The sequence below is a fragment of the Dendronephthya gigantea genome, unplaced genomic scaffold, assembly GCF_004324835.1.
Source record: "Dendronephthya gigantea isolate DGI-Jeju-01 unplaced genomic scaffold, DenGig_1.0 000108F, whole genome shotgun sequence".
Lineage (NCBI taxonomy): Eukaryota > Metazoa > Cnidaria > Anthozoa > Malacalcyonacea > Nephtheidae > Dendronephthya > Dendronephthya gigantea.
Genome location: NW_021163118.1, coordinates 671432 through 688566, shown reverse-complemented (window position 1 = coordinate 688566; position 17135 = coordinate 671432). Strand labels below are relative to the sequence as shown.

The 17135-nt window shown below is 34.5% G+C and overlaps 1 protein-coding gene across 1 annotated transcript; it reads right to left on the bottom strand.

Moving 5' to 3' along the window:
- Window positions 1-1466: 1466 nt before the first annotated feature.
- LOC114534872 (serine/threonine-protein phosphatase 6 regulatory ankyrin repeat subunit B-like) lies at window positions 1467-7176 on the bottom strand. Its single transcript, XM_028556349.1, has 3 exons — window positions 7030-7176; window positions 3685-6924; window positions 1467-2324 (listed from the first exon to the last, which is right to left on the bottom strand). Exons 1-3 carry the CDS (start codon window positions 7174-7176, stop codon window positions 1485-1487), a joined length of 4227 nt encoding a protein of 1408 aa, XP_028412150.1. The 3' UTR covers window positions 1467-1484.
- Window positions 7177-17135: the final 9959 nt, after the last annotated feature.

Here is a 17135-nt window from a genome sequence, read left to right as displayed (position 1 = left end):
CTAAAGAAACAAGCTATAATTTAAGGAAAAGAAGAAGCCATAGGCTGAAAGTTAGAACGGAACGTTTTAAAAACGTGTTTGCAAATCGTTTGGTATTCAATTATGACTTAGTTATTGATTAAAATAATATTCTCTACAGCAAGACATAGTTTAATAAGAACGAATGAGTAATGTAGGCTTCCTTTTAGTAAAGTGTAAATAAGGCGTATATGAACTGTAACTCAAGATATGTATTTTTATCTTTTGATTCATTAAAGACCAATAATAAATATAATAATAATAATAATAATAATAATAATAATAATAATAATAATATAATAATAATAATAATAATAATAATAATAATAATAATAATATAATAATAATAATAATAATAATAATAATATAATAATAAATAATAATAATAATAATAATAATAATAATAATAATAATAATAATAATAATATATAATAATAATAAATAATAATAATAATAATAATAATAATAATAATAATATAATAATAATAATAATAATAATAATAATAATAATAATAATAATAATAATAATATAATAATAATAATAAATAATAATAATAATAATAATAATAATATAATAATAATAATAATAATAATAATAATAATAATAATAAATAATAATAATAATAAAATATAATAATAATAATAATAATAATAATAATAATAATAATAATAATAATAATAATAAAACAAGCCGACAGAAGCTGAACAAATTAAAATTATTTTTCGGAGGGATGTTAAAGTGCATATCACCATTTTTTTAATCTCATAGATGAGAAACTTAGTTGAGTAATAAAAAGAATACGTTTCGTTTTAGGATGTTCGATATAGTTTCACGCTTTTTTTCAACCAAATACCAGCAAACTATTAATGTTCACCGTGAGCTGAAGGGTAAGTGGAAAATGACACTAGTTACGTGCGCGAGGAGCTCGTGTTAAGATATTGATATAATATAAATAAGGTATTTCAAAGACTTATATAACAAATTTTATCTGTCTAAATCGTTGTCCTAAGGGAATTTATGAAGACCGATGTTGCACGAAGGGTCAGGAAAGTAGGGCCTATTGATAACCACCATCAGACGTGTGGCTTTCTGAGAGAAGCGCTAGCTAATAACATAGTATTTATTGTTGACGTGCAGCGACTAAGAATAGGAAAAACTGGAAGCCGAAGGGTAACTAAAGGCTTATCAAACATAATTCATCTTTCACGCTTGTTCTTGCATGCTACCAACGTGATACCAACACCCTAACCAACAAACCCACTCTCCCCCCTTTAATCACAACCGGATTTTAACTTGGTCTATTAGACCACTTATATCTGGCGATAATCATTATTCTGGAATAAATTCTTTAAACATCAAAACATCTCACGTAAGAAGATTTTAGAAAATTTATATAAATTATAGCTGACTTAAATCGCCGTTTCATGTGCGCTTATATATAGGTAGATAAAAGTAAATAGTCTTGTTATTTCCTCAAATCTGGCATCAATTTAAAATCATTGTTATGCAAGAAAGGATCCTTTAAAGCTTCACTAGCATGTGGTCTATGATTAATCTTTTGTTCAATCAGCCAAGAGACAAACTTCCGAGCCTTGCGGTCACCAAGTTTCTTCAAGTTTACGGATTTTCCTTTCGCAATATTCCTCATTCTATCATACATAGGACCAAAAGGATGTTCGCCTTTAGTTAAAATGAAAAAGGCAATCATACCCGCCACATAGACATCCGATTTCCTTTTGAACCGACCTTTTTCTTCTCTTTCTCTCGCTTCAATTACTTCCGGCGGCACCCAGCCGATGGTACCATTAGCACCTGTTTCAACAGTTGTTTCGTCTTTCTTTAGAACCCGGCTCATTCCAAAGTCTGCCAGTTTCATGTGTCCCTCAATATCAAACAGAATGTTTGATGGTTTCAGGTCCCTATGCAAAATTCCTCTAGCATGTAGAAATTCAAGGCCGGATAGAATTTCTGTGATCATTTGTGGACCTCCCTGTTGTAGTTGTTCAATGCCGTAAAAATTAACAAGCTCTTCTAAATGTCCCTCACATAGATCAATAATAAGATGCAAAAAGTTACCATCGTTGTAAAAATCTCGATATCCAACTACAAATGGGGATTTGTCTGTATTTATGAGACTCAATATTTCCTTTTCATTTTCCGCTGCTCTTTCACACTTCTGTACTGGCATTCTCTTAACAGCAACTCCACTTCCATCATCCATAAGACCGACATAAACACATGAACCAAGGCAACCCTCGCCAATTTTAAATTCTTTCTTCGGGGCGAAAGCCTTCATGTGTACTTTCTACAAGAAAAATCATGATAAATATATACATTTTTTCAGTATTATTTTATAAGACCTTTTAGATTGTATCCCTTTAATTTTTGAAAACTGCATAATAGAAGCAAAATCATTCTGCTGTGGTTGACCCTTGATAAGCCTATAATTTAATCATAATGTTGGAAAATTTCTCTACATGCAAATATCATAAAGGTTAATTAAGGGGCTATAGAAATGAAATGAAGTCGTAGGGACTTGAAATCGACAGTGCATTTTCTCAAATTTGTGTTCATGTTTTGGATACTTGGATAATTTTTACATTATTCTAAATAATAATTTTGCAAGCTATAGCGGAAAGTGCCTGTATTAGCACCAATATACTGTACATTCAATATATACACAAGCGCTGCTGATATGTATTATATACGCAATCTGAGTAGCTCTCTTGGAAGAGGTTAAAACTGATATGGAGAATTAGCAAGGCAGAGGTTGGCGTTTATTCCAATTGCAGTTAAAAACTATGAAACAAAAGAATTAGTCGCCTGTGAACTTTATACAAGCGATTTACTGTTTGCATAAGGAGGTCCATTGCAGAAAAAAAAATTTCTTTAATATTGAAAAATGTAAAAATCTGTTCATCCCATATTGCAAGCCAAGTTACTCTGAAATAGAAAAGACTTGTAGGAATCTTCAATCAATATAGTCAAACAGACCAGACACACCCGATGATGGAAAATAGACGATTTTTGTAAACACGATAACAAACTAGGTTTTAACTTTTATTGAACGACGGAATTGGTTTTATTTAGTTCTAAATATTTTTGCCTCGCGCCTGAACTTAAATAAATAAACTTGTCCAGTATTAAACGTTTTACAGGCTATAAACATAAAACTTCTATGATCTATGTAAAATAACCAGTCGCTATTTTACTTAGACTGAGCGGACCTTTTTTTTCACCTCGCAGCCAAGTGTCTTTAAAGTCAACCATGAAAATTTTATCAAGTTAACTGTATTATTTTTTCAATTATCCTACACGAAAGAAAGAGGGATGAGAATTTCAGTTTGCTACGTAAAGCGCCGAAAAATGCTTTGCATTTATTCATGAATTATAGAGAACAATACAGTAAAACAAGCCAATCGACCCATTTTGTTTCCTCGTGTTAAACCCTAATTAATAAAGCTTTTTGTTTGATTCTCGGGTTCTTTGTATATTTTTTATAAAAAAAAATATTCAGGATCGCTTTTAAAATAGAATAAATCATGTTCTTTTGTAGTGGAGCACCTTAAATGAGAAGCCCCGCGAACTCTAGCCTTGGTAAACTAGGACTTTGAACTAATTAAATGATATCTAGAAACAACAATATTTCAGGACGTTTTTGTTACCTTCTCTAACTGGGAGCAATCCATTGCTTTTAATTTCAGTATTTTTCGGCGATGTTTTACTGACATATTCAGCATAGACGTGATCTCATCATGACAAAAATGGATACTCCATTCTAAAAGACTCATTGGCCATGGTGTTGCTCCAACGGAGAATGTATCAAAATTTCTAACATCGATGTCCCTTTCTAATAAAAGTTTGACCAAGTCAACAGAATTTTCACAAATGGCCATAGTCAGGATCTTCAGACCAAGATTACGAACGAGAAATAATTTACTTTCAACTGTAACATCAGCACCATGCTCGACTAAATTTTTTACAATATCAAGTTTACGTTCACCAACAGCTGTGTGCAGAACTGTTCGCCCGTAGGTGGTCTTGCTATTAACATCAGCACCATGTTCGACTAAGTATTTCACATTGCCAGGTTCGCCATGAATAACAGCAGAGTGCAGAACTGACAGCCCGACATTGTCGTTTCCATTTACATCAGCACCATGTTCGACTAAATACTTAACAATGTCAGGTTCACCTTTTTCAACAGCAGAGTGCAGAACTGTGAACCCAACATTATCGCTGCCATTCACATCAGCACCATGTTCGGATAAATATTTTACAACATCAAGTTTACGTTCTTTAACAGCTGTATGCAGAACTGTTCTCCCGTAAGATGTCACGCCGTTTACGTCAGCACCGTGTTCGACTAAATATTTTACGATATCACCTTTCTTAACAGCAGAGTGCAAAACTGTCCACCCGTCATTATCTTTGCTATTCACGTCGGCACCATGTTCGACTAAATATTTAACAATGTTATGTTCCCCATGAGCGATTGCAGAGTGAAGAACTGATAACCCGACATTATCCTTTTTATTCACATTAGCACCATGTTTGACTAAATACTTAAAAATGTCAGGTTCACCTTTCTTAAGCGCGGAGTGCAAAACTGGCCAACCGTCATTATCTTGGCTATTCACGTCGGCACCGTGTTCGACTAAATATTTAACAATGTCAAGTTCACCTTGAACAACTGCTGAGTGCAGAACTGACAACCCAACATTATCCTTCGTATTTAAATCAGCATCATGTTTAATTAAATATTTTATTGCGTCAGGTTTTCTATATTCAACGGCAAAGCGCAGAAGTGTCCACCCGTCATAATCTTCTGCATTAACATTAGCACCATGTTCGAGTAAATATTCAGAAATATCATTGTCACTGTTTCCAAGGGTATAATGCAGGACTGTAAACCCGTCATTATCCTTGCTATTCACATCAGCATCATGTTCAACTAAATATCTTACACTGTCGAGTTTTCCTTTTTCAACAGCAGAGTGCAAAACTGAGCACCCGGCATAATCCTTGCTGTTTACATCAGCGCCATGCTCAATTAAACATTTTACACTTTCGAGTTTTCCTCTCTCGACAGCAGTGTGAAGAACTGTTCGCCCGTCATTATCTTTGTCATTTACATCAGCGCCATGTTCGATTAAACATTTTACACTTTCAAGTTTTCCTCTCTCGACAGCAGCGTGAAGAACTGTTCGCCCGTCATTGTCTCTGTCATTTACACCAGCGCCATGTTCGCACAAAAATTTTACAGTAGCCGGTTTGCCACTTTTAATGGCAACACGCAGAACTGTCCACCCAAGAATAGTTTTGCTATTTACATCAGCACCACGTTGGACTAAATATTTAATAATGTCGGGCTCATCTTTCTCAACAGCATAGTGCAGAACCAGCCAGCCAATATTGTTCTTGCCATTTACATTAGCACCATGTTCGACTAAATATTTCACAATATCAAATTCACCTTTTTCAACAGCATAGTGGAGAACTGTCCGCCCATCATTATCCTTGCTATTCACATTAGCACCATGCTCAACTAAATATTTAACTATATTAGGTTTACCTTTTTCAACAGCAGAGCACAGAACCGTCCTTCCGTTAGCATTCTTCTCGTTTACGTCAGCACCATGTTTAACTAAACATTCCACAGCTTCAGATTCACCTTTTATAATTGCAGAACGCAGAACCGTTCGCCCTTCATTATCTTTACCATTCACATCAGCACCATGTTCGATTAAACACTTTACAATGCCAGCTGAACCTTTCTCAACAGCGGTGTGCAGAACCGTCCACCCGCTAGCAGTTTTTCTATTTAGATTAGCGCCATGTTGAACTAAATAATTAACAATGCCAGGCTCACCTCTTTCAATTGCAAAGTGCAAAATTGTCCGACCGCGAGTATTCCTGTTATTCACATTAGCGCCATGTTCAACTAAGTATTTTACAGCGTCGAATTTATGTTCTTCAATAGCATACCGCAAAGCGGTCCACCCATCGCTATCCTTGCCATTAACATCTGCACCATTTTCAACTAAACATTTTACAATGTTTAGTTCACCTATTTCAACAGCATAGTGCAGCACTGTTATTCCGCAAACAGCCTTGTCATTTACCTTCGCGCCATGTTCGATTAAATAGTTTATAATATCAGGTTTTCCTTTTTTAACAGCGAAGCGCAAAACATTCCACCCCAGAATAGTTTTGCTATTTACATCAGCGCCGTGTTCAACTAAATATCTTATAGTGTCAAATTCACTTCTTTCAACGGAGTAGTGGAGAACTGTCCACCCGCTTTTATTCTTGCTATTCACATCCGCACCATGTTCAACTAAATATTTAACAATATTAAGTTCACTCTTTTCAAAAGCATAGTGTAAAGCTGTCCGCCCATCATTATTCTTTCCATTCACATCAGCTCCATGCATGACTAAATAATCGATAATATGAGGTTCCCCTTTTTCAACAGCGCTGTACAGAATTGTCTTCCCACTAGCATTTTTGGCATTTACATCAGTACCATGTTCAACTAAAGATTTTACAATATCAATTTCACCTCCTTCAACAGCATAGTGCAAAATTGTGCACTCTTTATTATCCTCTCCACTTACATCAGCACCATGTTCGAGTAAATGTTTAACATTGCCAGGCACACCTTTTCTAACAGCATAGTGCAGAACTGTCCATCCGTCATTATCCTTGCAATTAACATCAGCACCATGTTCGATTAAATATTTAACAATCTCCGGTTCACGATGAGCGACTGCAGAGTGAAGAACTGGCCACCCGACGTTATCCTTGCTATTTGCATCTGCACCAAGTTCGACTAAACATTTTACGGTGTTAGTTTCACTATTTTCCACCGCGAAGTGTAGAGCTGTCCTCCCGTCATTATCCTTTCCATTTACATCAGCTCCATGCTCAACTAAATATTTAATAACATCAGTTTGCCCTTTTTTAACGGCACTGTAAAGTACTGTCCTCCGACTGGCATCCTTTACCTTTAATTCAGTACTTTGTTCAACTAAATCAGGTTCACCATAAACAGCTGCAGAGTGCAGAACCATCCACCTGTCTGTATCATTGTGGTTTACATGAGCACCGTTTTCAATAATACAATTGTAAGGAACTGTGTTCTGAACTGTCATTGCATTCCTGCTTTCGTTATTGGCAGACGCATCACGTTGAACCAATTTTTTGGCTTCTAGTTTCCCATCAATGCCTGTAAGAGATGATTTTACAGCTATAGCGTGGTTTGTTAAAATAACGCAGATAATTCCCAACGAACCGTGGACAGTTAAATGGCTCACTGTGTGCGTGGATCGATGCGTGATGCGCGCATGACGGATATGTATGCTCGCGGCGCGTGTTTGTCGGCAAAAGTTAATTGACCGTGGCTGCATTAATTCAACCATGTTTTTATGTAAACATTTAGCAACAGATTGACAACATGTAAACATTCAGCGAAAGATTGACAACATTTAAACATTCAGCGAAAGATTGACAACATGTAAACATTCAGCGAAAGATTGACAACATGTAAACATTCAGCGAAAGATTAACAACATGTAAACATTCAGCAACAGATTGACAACATGTAAACATTCAGCGAAAGATTGACAACATGTAAACATTCAGCAACAGATTGACAACATGTAAACATTCAGCAACAGATTGACAACATGTAAACATTCTGAGAAAGATTGACCGGGATAAATTCAATAGTCAGTCTAGTTACATTTTTAAACAATGTTTAATTCGCTCACGAAATAGCATTTAGCTATACAAAACAACTATACAACTGTATTGTAAAACAACTATACCTCTCGCTCTCGTCGTATAATATACCACTCGCTCTTGGTGGTACGCACCTCGCAAACTATTAGCTTCTCGGTATCGAAGAATGTCTTTCGAGCATTCTGATTGGCTCACTCATCAGTAACTACGAGGCATTAGTCGCTGTTTAGACGGCTCTATTGCTTTTTAATAGAAAATATTGCTGAAAATTAACCGGCGCCGACAGTCACCGACGTATAAAGTGCTTAATATTTTGGTTACATTTATGATTACATTTGCATGGGATTTCTATAATATTACACAACATATGCAATTATAATTAGATTTCGAGTATCTATCTATATATCTATCTGCGGCCAACGTTTTTGCAAATGGGTGTATATATATATATATATATATATATATATATATATATATATATATATATATATATATATATATATATATATATATATATATATATATATATATAATTATACAGATATACAAATATATAAGATTATACAAATATATGAATATCAATCACGTGAGCATTAAACATTGTTTATTTCGCTCATTTTTGTCTTGTTTCTTTATTATTATCAATATTGTTAACCTTACTGTTATATTGATGAAATTTTTAATAAAGATTTTGACGGATTTCCCATAAAATTAACGTGACCGATAAAATGATTTTGGCATCAACTGTTCCGGGCTTAAATTTGAAGTGCATGTGTGAAATTCCACTTGAAATAAGGACCCTTTGAACCTCTAGAATTTACTTTGATGACAACTAAATTCGAAAAATATCCAAAGGATGACATATAGCACGATTAAGTGCTTGCATAGGTGCTGTCCTATATAATTGTATTTGAATGCCTCGAAATTTGCTACTTCCAACGAAAACTCAATCTTACCCGCAAGTGTCTCGTTTTCAATGCTTTTTTCTCCAAGCTGATATTCGCTGGTGACATTTTGCTTATCTCTAGCAGTGTTAAGCAGCTCAGGGAAATTTTCCTCTTTTTCCGACGTCTTTAAACGATTATGCTCCGCATTGGTGGATAGCATGGCCGTATGCTTTGGTTTGGGTAAATTGACTACGACGTCTTCAATAAAGGTTCCAGTAATGTTTTCAGAATCTTGCATAGGTGTCGTCTCGAAGTAAACTGATATCGTTGAGAATATTTTTGGAACTTCCTTTTTTCTTGAATAGAAAGAACAAAATAATTAATCCATGAACGGCTGACATCAATCGCAAAGTCCCCGGTCCTCACCTCCGTCAAACGTAGTAATCGTAAAATCGATAAACGAGTCTCGTAATATGTGGGACACCCTTTTTTTTTATTTATAGAGTGGTAATTAAACTGTTATGCACTGCGGCCGCAGGAACGGCATCAGCGGATTCAGAATCTTTCTCTCTTATACCAAAATAATATCAAATAAATACACTAAACATGCACATTTTAGGAAAAATTTAGGAATGATGACCTATACTACGTTGGCAACGATGCTGACACAAGTTTGCTTTGTCTACTCAGTCTAATTAATATGATAAACTCGATCAATCCGAACCGCTTTACAAACCTTTCCGCCCGTGTTACCGGACTGTATTACCATTTGCAAAGTCTTTGTAAAATGGGTTAGATTTAATCAACTTGATCAATCCGAACCGCTGGCTTGTCCTCTCGCACAGCTGGACTACACTCTTACCATTTTACAAGGCTTTGCATAAATTACTAGAGTCGGTTTAATCAACATGATCAATCGAAACAATTATACAAGCATCATCCTTTGCGGCTGCAATCCATTTTATAATTTGAAAGGAATTGTTTTGATCAACTGGAATAATTTGATGGGCGCGGTTTTACCATTTAAAATCGTAGTTTTTAACGTCATTCGCGTTCTATTTATACGACAGCAAATTTCAGGTTTTTACGTCATGCGTAGAACGTCGATAGCAATTCCGTAATAACATTTGTCCGTCAACCGTCGATAACATTTGGCCTCATAGAATTGTTTACAAACATAAAACAATAAACTATAACTCTCCTGACGAAGGCCCTCTTGTCGAAACGTCGAGAAGTGTTTTGTCTATTCTAGGCAGTTGTTATAACACATTTGATGCTAGGTTAACTTATTTGAAAGAGCGCTTCTATCGCATCAGTTATTGAATACTGAGATTCTGCACGCCTCACGAGAGTGAAATATTGATAAGCGTTTCCAAGACTAGCCAAATGCTCACAAGGCTAATGCTATTTTTATAGTATACTATAATTATAGTTAAATGGACAACACAAATCACCAAATTTACGCCACGTTCGAATGCTTGTATGACAACAAGCATAAACAAGATGCCGTTGGAATTCTAACCATGCAGTTGGGCATACGTGCAACTTATAAAATTTATTTATTTATATAATTAGAGACAAAAATGGCAGTAAGCCAAACCTAAATCCGTTACGATTATTTGCTTGTTTCCTACCTTATTGCATTATATCGTGCCATACTCCATTGAGCAAAGAAACATTCTGATCCTCTTTCTCTATTTGAGTATAGGGTAGCCCAAATTATGGAACAAATAAGCCAAATAATGTTCCAGGCCGCCCTTTAATATCCTTGCATCAAGCAGTGAAACAATTGCAAAGTTACACAGTAAATTTTGAGGAGTTAATTCAACTCCAAAAATGGAGTTATATCAACGGTGACAGAATGACACCAAATTCGGAGTTGTTTTAACTCTTATATAATTGGAGTTATTTCAACTCCTCACAAGTAGGTGTTATTTTAACTACTCAATGGAGTAATTACAACTCCAAAAACTGAGTGACAGAATGACTCCAATTTCAGACTTATTTTAACTCCCACGAAATGGGAGTTGTTTTCACTCGTAACAAAGAATTATTCTATTTATATAATGGAGTTAATATGACTCCATTATATGGTTAAAATCGACTTTATGGAATTGCGACAACCTTTCCTAATCCAGAGTTATTTTGACTCATATATAGAGTCCAGTCTAGAGTTGTCTTTACTCCATATAATTAAGGAGTTATAAAAAGTTATGTTTACTATATGTGGGACTAGAAAAACGTCGTACATTACCAATTAATTGTGTATAGGTAAATTACTTCAATCGAAGGAAGTTTTTAGCTTGATTTCCTTTTCAATTGTGATTTATCAAGTAAATCTGCTTCGGTTTAATTTCACAATTGAAAAGAGAATTTAGCGAAATATTCCGTTCCATCGCAGATTTCCACCTCCACTTATATAATATAGTAAAAAACCGCCTTAATAATACCGAATCAAAAACAATGCCGCACAAATATCGTTATCATATTATTATAATATTGAATACATGAGATCAATTACGTTTCTTTTTGAGTACAGCATATCAACTATACGCAATAAAGGAATTGCTTCTGTAGTTGCTCTTTAATACTTTTTATTTAAATTTCAACACACATGCACATTTGCAAGAAAATTAGAAAATGTCTTTAAGTGGAGTAGCATGCATGTATGCATGAAATATAATTGTATAGTCATTAAGGCACTGGTTGTTCATTTCTACTAGAATTTTACTAAGATAAGACTCACTCTACCAAGATGATGACCTGGCTGTGAGCAATACTGATCAACATCCTGTTGTGCTAATTGCACGAAACGAGTCTTCATTCTACGAACAAATAGAAAAATTGCATAATATGAGTGTAAATTCGAGTAGTGTACATGCATATACCAGAGCACATTGTTCAACAGACCTTCAAAATCTATATGTTCTATGTGATCCAAAATGCACAAACATGTGAATATAAAGGAAGGAATAATTTCAAGTAACTTAGGCTTAGCTAATATAAAAAAAATTAGAAAAAAATTCCAGATACCTAGATTTGCTGCATCATTATAAGTTGCTTCGTCCATTAAAAATTGAACAGTTATCTTGGGGTTGTTTTCAACATCGTTTCGCTAGGTTAGGGCTTTCTTGAATTGAATTTTGTGTTTCAGTTTCCCATTGGCATTGCTTCTTCTACCCTCTACCGGGCATTGTGGACCTTTGTCTTCCTACTGCTTCTAAAGATACGAATGCGAATTGTTATAGACTATTAAATATCCCAGGAACTTTAAGGTAAATATCGGAGGCTTGCGATATCATGACTCATGTATTTATGCTGATCAGAAACACAAAAATACTTCGCCGTCAGTTTTGCGACTGAAAAACTATTTTCGCAACAGCCCCACAGAAAAAATAAATCGACCAGCATAAAAAATTATAGAAACAACTATTTGAAAAACATTTTAGAATGAAACTACAAGAATCTCACAATAAATTTGTCTGTTTTTGCAGGCCAAGTTAACATAATAAAAAGGCGGGAAAACTAAATGCAAGAATAACTTTGAATATTTACCTTGAAATAGCTCGCAGTAGTCGCCAAAACAGCTTTTTGAATCCACAATTACAATTCCTCTACTAATTTTACCATTTTCGAATGAAAAGAACCGAGAAAGAGAACTTTTAAGGAGCGAGCGAGGGCTTCGTGTGTACTTTGCAAATATTTCAACAAGAAAGACCCGGCCACTGAGCTATATAAAGACCTGAAGTCTTAGCATAGGTGTCCCTGGCAATTCAACCCACATCACGAGGTTTTCTTTTTCTTGATATGTTGACTCAGTTTGTCTTGATTTTAAAATCAACTGTCAAAATTTAAAATGAAAGTTAATGTTAAAATACTATCACTAATGTTTCGTTCTTTATTAATTTATGAACATACTCTGTGGTACCTAACAAACACTTATTTCTTCAGTTTAATTAATCTAAGATTTTATTTTGTTGGTGATTTTGCATAAATGTTATTGAGGTCAGCAAGTGGGACATTGGAAAAGACAAATAAATTAATTGTTTTTCATCTATGAAAATTTAACTTTCATGAGCCCTCAAGAATGTTAGTTAATTCAAAAGGTCAAATATTTTAAAATTGATTTCTGAATAAAATCTGCCTACCAATACATATTGTGTATAATTATGGCTCTAAATTATCTGCACTGTTCAATGCTTGATTCACATGATCTGCACTGTTCAATGCAAGGTTCTTTGACAAATGATATGAACACAAAATAGTTTTTTCAAAAAATTGTATGTACAGCCTTATGAAAATATAGCTTCATAATCATTATAGCATGTTTAAGGGTCAGTTTTGAGAGATATATTACTTAAAATTTTGTAGCATAAAAGACCACATTTAATATGTAAGACTGCAAATTACCAAGCTTTTAAGTGCCACCTAACTCTCACATATATTTAACTTATCTAAAGATGCAGCAAATTTTTATAGCACTTTTTGGTTGTGTAAATAGGTAATATGCATTTGAGCATTACATTCAAATATTGACCACCTTCCAGACAATTATTAAAAAGAACCAGGAATGGGTTTTACAATATTACAATGTCCCATATTACCTGGCTATTTTAAGGTGATCCTGGATATAAAAATATAAAAGATTCATTACAAAATAATTAACAAAAAACAGGAAAATCTTTAGTATTTGATTAATTATAAACTGAAATGAACAAGCATGGTTGGATTTCTTGCACATAAACAGGTTAAAAAATAGTTTTATTGAATAATTCATGAGTAAATCATGTTTTAAAGATCAAAAAATGTAAACTTGGGGAATTCACATTTTCATAAATATATCAAATGAGCTGTTTTATAAATATAGTTTGTTTGAAAATGTGATTTCGAAAAAAATTCAATTAGGGCCTTCCATGCTAGAACTACAAAACCGTGGAATATGATATTTTTATTGCGCTGAATACCTTATATAATAATACGCTATACGATATATAATGATCAGTAGTCAATGCTTTCTTCCAACCGATCGACCATGTATTTCGCTATTTAACGGTTGATTCTATGACATTTATCGTTATAAACTTACCAGAACTATCCGAGGCAATCTTTTCATCACGTATTCTGATGTAGTAAATGATTTCAATACAAGCTTTTGTTCAATTTCAATAAAAATGGTCATTAACGCGATGTGCATCACCAATCTTCACTCCTTGTTTCCAAATCTCCATTATGAATATATAATGAGAGGAATTTAACTCCTAAAATGGAGTTAAATCCTCTAACCCTCTAGATGGGATTATTTTTGTATACTAATCAACGTTCGAAGACCTAGCTCGTTACTCCACCGAGGAGTTAATATAACTCTAAAAGTGGTGTCAAAATAGCACCAAAATTTATCACCCCCGAAAATGAAATTTGGAGGTGTTAAACTAACATGTTATTCACGAGTCACAATAACTCTTTACATTAATGTGGGAGTTGTTTTTACTACGTTGAACGAGTTACATTCATTATTAAGGAAGGAGTGTTTTCAACTCGGCCATGCGAGTTGTTTTTACCCCCAATAAAGGCGTTGTTATAACTCTATGTAGTTAAAACTACTCCTCTGCAAGAGTACAATATAATCTATTCATTTCAACTCCATCTTCGGGAGTAGTTTAATTCCATAAGTGGTAAAATCTACTCCATTTTTGGAGTTACACTTACTCCTAAGAATTTAACTCCTATAGTCAGAGTAGTAGTGACTCTGTTTATAGAGTAATTTCAACTCCTTGAAATTTACTGTGTATGGTACTATATTAGGCTTAATTATTCAGATATTTGGTTTGTCAGCTGCAGATGTCGCTCGTGTATTGTTTTGCATCCCAGGTGTCTCCAAAAAGATCAATTTTTTATAATTAAATCAGTCATAATGGCGTGCCTAAAATGTTCTAACACAAATAGTTTTTATTAAAAACAAGACGCCTGTTCTGGCGTTTACTCTGGCGCACGTGCCAGTCTTTAATATAGAGCTTCTGAACATAAACAATACAGTTCATATTCGCATTTAGATGCCTTGCGAACCTAAATGTTTGATCGCGAAATTCAGAAGCACATCGTACTTTAAAAAGTATAGAAGCTCAATAGTTCAAAAATGTAAATAAACCGCATGATACATTCGCTTTGTCTTACACTTTGCCTTGGGAATTCGCATTATATAGTTATATTAAATTTTCAATGTACAAACTACGACGTGTCAACGCGCCCATACACGACCACATCATCTTGTTAAACGGCGAAATAGCAGCGATATTATTAAAATAGGACCAGAATCTACATGTATTAAATATAATCTAAACTTAATCGAACAGCATGAAAACAACGGTTTATTTGTTCCTCTTGGAGGAATTGCCGTATCATGCGAGCGAAATCGAATCGCGCATCGGAAAATTAGCCAAAGATGTGCACCACAACTCTTGGGAGATAAGACTGGGACGTAGATAAATACGGTCATAAACACATTTAAAATACTAGAATGTTTCGCGCCATTTCATACTTACGACGACGAAAACTAAAAACAAACCACAAAACAAAACCAGGGCGAATTTTTAACTCCGTCGCTGGCGCCGGAGTAAATAGGGCCTACCGAGTTTTCGTATTTCAAGTTGTCTGATCATAAAGGCACTTGTATGTATGTCGTGATGCGACGTAAATGATCCTCAATGAATTGATTTGTCATATTACTACAATGGATTATATCAATCATAAGATTTTTTAGCACTCCACACAATGTAGGATAGTTTCTAAAGGGCCGAAGGGTCTTAATTTCGGGTGGAATGTATAATTATGCGTGTCAAATTCAACCAAGAAACAATTGTACGGCTGTTGCAAAGTCCACGATGCTGCAGCTATCATGATAAAATGAGTATAGCATCGCTAAAGTGTAGGTCGATTCATGCCGTTTGCCGGGGGACCGATATATTTTTCTATATATACTTAATATATTAATATAATTAATATAATATTAATATATGAATATATAATATATAAGTATAATAAATTAAGTAACTTAATATACTAAATTTACTCAAATAAACAGAAAAAAAAGTATTTATAAACAAAAAGTAATCGAAGATCACGGGGAATGAAGTCTTTGATGCTAAAAATGTTTTCCATAGCCATCTTGTGTGAAGTAAGACTAGCCAGGGCTGTTCAGTGAGTTTGAAAATAGTCTCCTGTGTATACACACAGTTCTTCAGCTTATATAACTAAGTAACGCTTGGCAAAGGTTTCAATTGCAAAGCGCGCGGCGGTAATGTTTTGTAGGTTATTCAATTTTGTTTCAAATTTTAGGCAAGAATATTATGCTGTATTCTTCTTGAGTCATGTCGCGCGGCAAGAAAGAGTTTCCATATTTCCCCGACGAAAGCAGTCGAAAAGATTAATGAAAACAGCACAAAAACGCTTCATTGAAAAGCAAAACTGTCTAACTTGATAACCATATGATAGCAACGATGAAACAAAGGTACAAGATCACAATAATTCATTTCTATCTTTCCTGATCCCAATGTCAATTCCAAACTCAGAAAACTTAGTGATGTTTTCTACTACCTTGGCTGTCCATGCTCCAATTAGAGAAGTTAAGATTCGACAATTACTGCTAACGTTATAAAACAATTAAATCATCCACAGGGACCAGCTAAACCGTGGATACAAACAGACTCAAATGATGGAGGGCTGGATGGACTTTAAAACAGCCCAAAAATCAATCAAACCCATCTAAAAAGTCGCAGAGAAGGACTATACGTCCGCATTGTATATAGCAAACACACATTAAGATAAAGTGGATCACTTTGGAAAGTATACTATATATAATTCATAGCTGCATTCGGGGTAAAGACAAAACAATCCTAATATACAGCAAAAACCAGGAAGAGGTTGCCAACGATTTCAACTGATTTCTCCATGCAGTCAGTAGGGATAACAGCTGCCGAAAAAGCTACGCAGCTTGGCTTGGATAACAACATCAATTATTTATCTAGTAAACCGGCTTGTGAAACCAAGAGTCGACCATGTCCGACCGAAGAGTCATTTCACTTCATACCTGGTACTTGTGCGGAAATTGAACGCATAATAAACATAAAATCAATATGAGGACTATTATATCAAAGATTGCCTCCAAGTAATCTTAGGCCCAATTGACATGCAGATATATCATCAACAGTTCATTTACAAGCAATACGTTTCCAAAACCCTAGAAAATAGCAGAAATTATACTAGTATTAAAAGAAGGGGATCACAGAATAGCTTGCAACAACCGACCCCTTTCAATAGTCAATGTAATCTCCAAGATATGTGAGAAAGCGGCCTTAAAACAATTCATGCCCTTTTAAACCGGACAGGCCACCTTACGGCACTCCATTGCGGAAACAAAAAGTACCATTCTACTGAAACCCTCAATATACTAGTAAACGATTTTTTCATGCATGCATTGGAAAACAAAG